Here is a 2,971-nt window from a genome sequence, read left to right on the forward strand (position 1 = left end):
AAAGCTGAATAATGTAGCTAGCTCTGGGAGAAATTTCAAGTTCCTGCGGTTCTTCTGAGGTAAGAAATACAAGTTTACGTCAAAAGTGGCCGAGAACTGGGCCCCATACTGTACTTTGCCCCGTAAGCTTTTTTCTCTGTCCTTCCGCCGAAGCAAAAAAACACAATCTGATTACACATTAACCCAAAAGTCGACCAAGTGTGCCTGCAACGATTTCCTGTCAAAACTAAAATGAAAACCATTGCGGTATGCGTCACCCGTAGCGGTTTTGTAGCAACCCCAAGCTATCCCCGTCTTTTTGGCCGCGCCAGGAGACTACGCTCTAGGACGACCAAAGGGTAAACTATAAATCGGCCACGCCCGATTAAAAAACACAAAATAACCAAAAACGCAAAAACGACCTGGACAACCCTACTTTTTTTGTTTTTAAAAGTTACTTTTCATCAGATTCAATCCGTTGGGAGAATTTCAAAAGTTTTCACCGAAGAAAATTAAAGAAATTTAAGATCAAAGCCATAAAAACACCAAAAAATAGGACTTTTTGAGTAGATGTAGCTCAAAAACAAAGGCCGTTATTTTAAAAAAGAATAATGCACAACATATTTTAGTCCTTGTTTTTAATATTTCGGCAGCTTTTATTTAACTAGTTTAAAAAATAACGCGAAAATGATCTCTTGATGGGTATCACTTGTGCGCGCGCCGTAATATCTCAAAACCCTATGGAGCCACCTTAAGATTTCTTTGTTTTCAAACAGGCATGCAATCATTAATTCAAAAATCCCTTGCCCCAGAGCCCTCCACTTCTTATGTCAAGGTCCCGTCGGCTAAGAGAAGCGGAAAGGCAGTTAACCGTCTGTTTTGAAGCCTCTCCGTTATCTCGCGTCACATAGCGGTACTTATATAGCTTGCGCATAGGGGTATTTCTCGCACTCTTTTATACGCGCCAAAAAACGTACACAGACGCAGGCTAAATCGTGTCAGCAAAGCATACTAAGCTATCCACTGGAGAGTGATTTATCCGGTAGACAGCGTTACCCAGCCTTCGAACAACAGGGGTCAGAAGTATAAACACAGTTAACCCAAGCTCCCTGGGGACCGGAACAATATGTGACATACACTCCGGAGCCACTGTACGGACAACTCATCTTGATGTTAAAAATATCATTTTCAAGTTTGACGTTCATAATTTGTCTGGAATCTCTCTAAGGTCGTAACCAACCCGAAGCTTATTTCCTTTATTTTTAAATCTGCATTACTTTCAAGTTGTTTTCTGCCCTATCAAACTAATTTTTGGAGGTTTCGTAAGCATTTATTTCTAGGCACCTTGAGAAACTAACTACAAGAATAACTAATACATGTAGAACATTTCCAATGCTGTTATTATTTATTTCAATGAACGTTACAACTGCTAAAGTTCCTCTTACACTTCCAGCAGTTATTTTTCTTCAGCTCACAAAGGACTTTAAAAATCATCGCCAAAAGCTTAAATTATGCTAATTAACATCAAGGGAAACAAAGCTTGATTTGAGGAAACCCATTAAAAAAATGGACGAGTTTGCCTAAGTGCTTCTCTGCAGACCAGTTTATAGTTTTACTTCTTACTTTTGCTATTTTATTTATGAACTGACAGCATAAAGCCCTTTGATGACCATAACCTCGCATAAGCGCTTTCATCGTCTTTCGCAAACGGAATAAGTCAAGAGGCTTTGCAGATAACAGCATGGCTAGATTATCACTATCAATCAGTTTCCACAGCTAGTTTATTTCCCCTTCATTGCTGCTTTTTAGTTGCTGTTGAGGAACAACTGGCTCTGAGGATACATGATTTGATTGGCGAGATTTAGATTTTCTTTGTTAAAAATCTAGCCAGTCAAATCATGTGTCCCAAGAGCCACTTGTTCCTCGTGCCTCAGGCTCTACCGGCTAAGAGGGACAAGCGGCTCTTGAGCTAGACCAGAATGGGCAGGGGGGGTTTGCAAAAAAAAAAAAAATTGGAAAAGTTTAATTCGAATAAGATTAAATTTAGATAAACATTTGAGAATAAAAATGAGCGACAGAAGTACACAACGTTTCGATGTCGTCATGACATCATTTTCAAGTGACAAGAAAAATAACGGTTCGAAAGTGTTATGTGTGCGGTTAGAGGTGTGTTTGTTTTAAACAAATAGTTTCGCGCGGATAGAATCCGATTGCGTGTTCAGGCTAGGTTTCTTCTTTCTAATAAACAGCATTTTCGAAGCATTTCGAAAATCAAGCAGTCCAGTTTTCCGCTGCATTTCTTTAGGACAAAACTATTTGTTTAAAACAAATATGTTAATGAAACATCACATCTCTAACCGCATGCACAACACTGTAGAACCGTTATTTTTCTTGTCACTTGAAATGATGTCATGACCACATCGAAACCTTATGTATTTCTGTCGCTCATTTTTAACAATTTTTAAATAATTTTATTCTCAAAAGTTTAATTGTTTAGGAATTTGAAAGTTAAAACACGGTCAATAAATCTGTAACGTTTAACCTTTAGAGTCATTCACTGTAAGACCCTGAAGAAGGAAGGCCGTTCCTTCCGAAATATTGGAATTTCAATACAGTCCCAAACCGTTGAATTTGAATTTTTTGATTTTTTTCTTTATTTCATTGGTTATTTAGTTATAGCTGATTAGATCCTCTACAGTGAAAGGATCCGGTACTTCTATTTTGTCACGGTGTTTCTTGCAAATTTACGTTAGTTTTCAACTACTTCCCTCTCTGTACAAGTCATTTTTTTTTCTCAATAAATAAGGAAAACCAATAAGTTTACTTTGCTTTATTGACTTTATTGTCCATTATCTCTTAGTTACACCTCATGTACTCATCGTCTGGTCGATCCAGTTTCTGAACTTTGCAACACGTGCAAACACTGAATATGCCTCTAATGCATTGCATCTCCCGGAACCCCAGCTGACGGCACCTTGTAGCACCCAGTTCC

At 38.3% G+C, this 2,971-nt stretch overlaps 1 protein-coding gene across 1 annotated transcript in view; it reads right to left on the minus strand.

Moving 5' to 3' along the window:
• Positions 1–2,821: 2,821 nt before the first annotated feature.
• The window catches only part of LOC144642386 (ovochymase-like), a 70,654-nt gene continuing 70,504 nt past the window's right edge, over positions 2,822–2,971 (minus strand). The window contains exon 36 of the mRNA XM_078501347.1: positions 2,822–2,971. This exon is cut by the window's right edge and continues 117 nt beyond it. Coding sequence (XP_078357473.1) covers positions 2,847–2,971 — 125 coding nt within the window. The 3' untranslated portion in view covers positions 2,822–2,846.

The sequence above is a fragment of the Oculina patagonica genome, chromosome 2 (assembly GCF_052425735.1).
Source record: "Oculina patagonica isolate OP01 chromosome 2, crgOcupat, whole genome shotgun sequence".
Taxonomy (NCBI): domain Eukaryota; kingdom Metazoa; phylum Cnidaria; class Anthozoa; order Scleractinia; family Oculinidae; genus Oculina; species Oculina patagonica.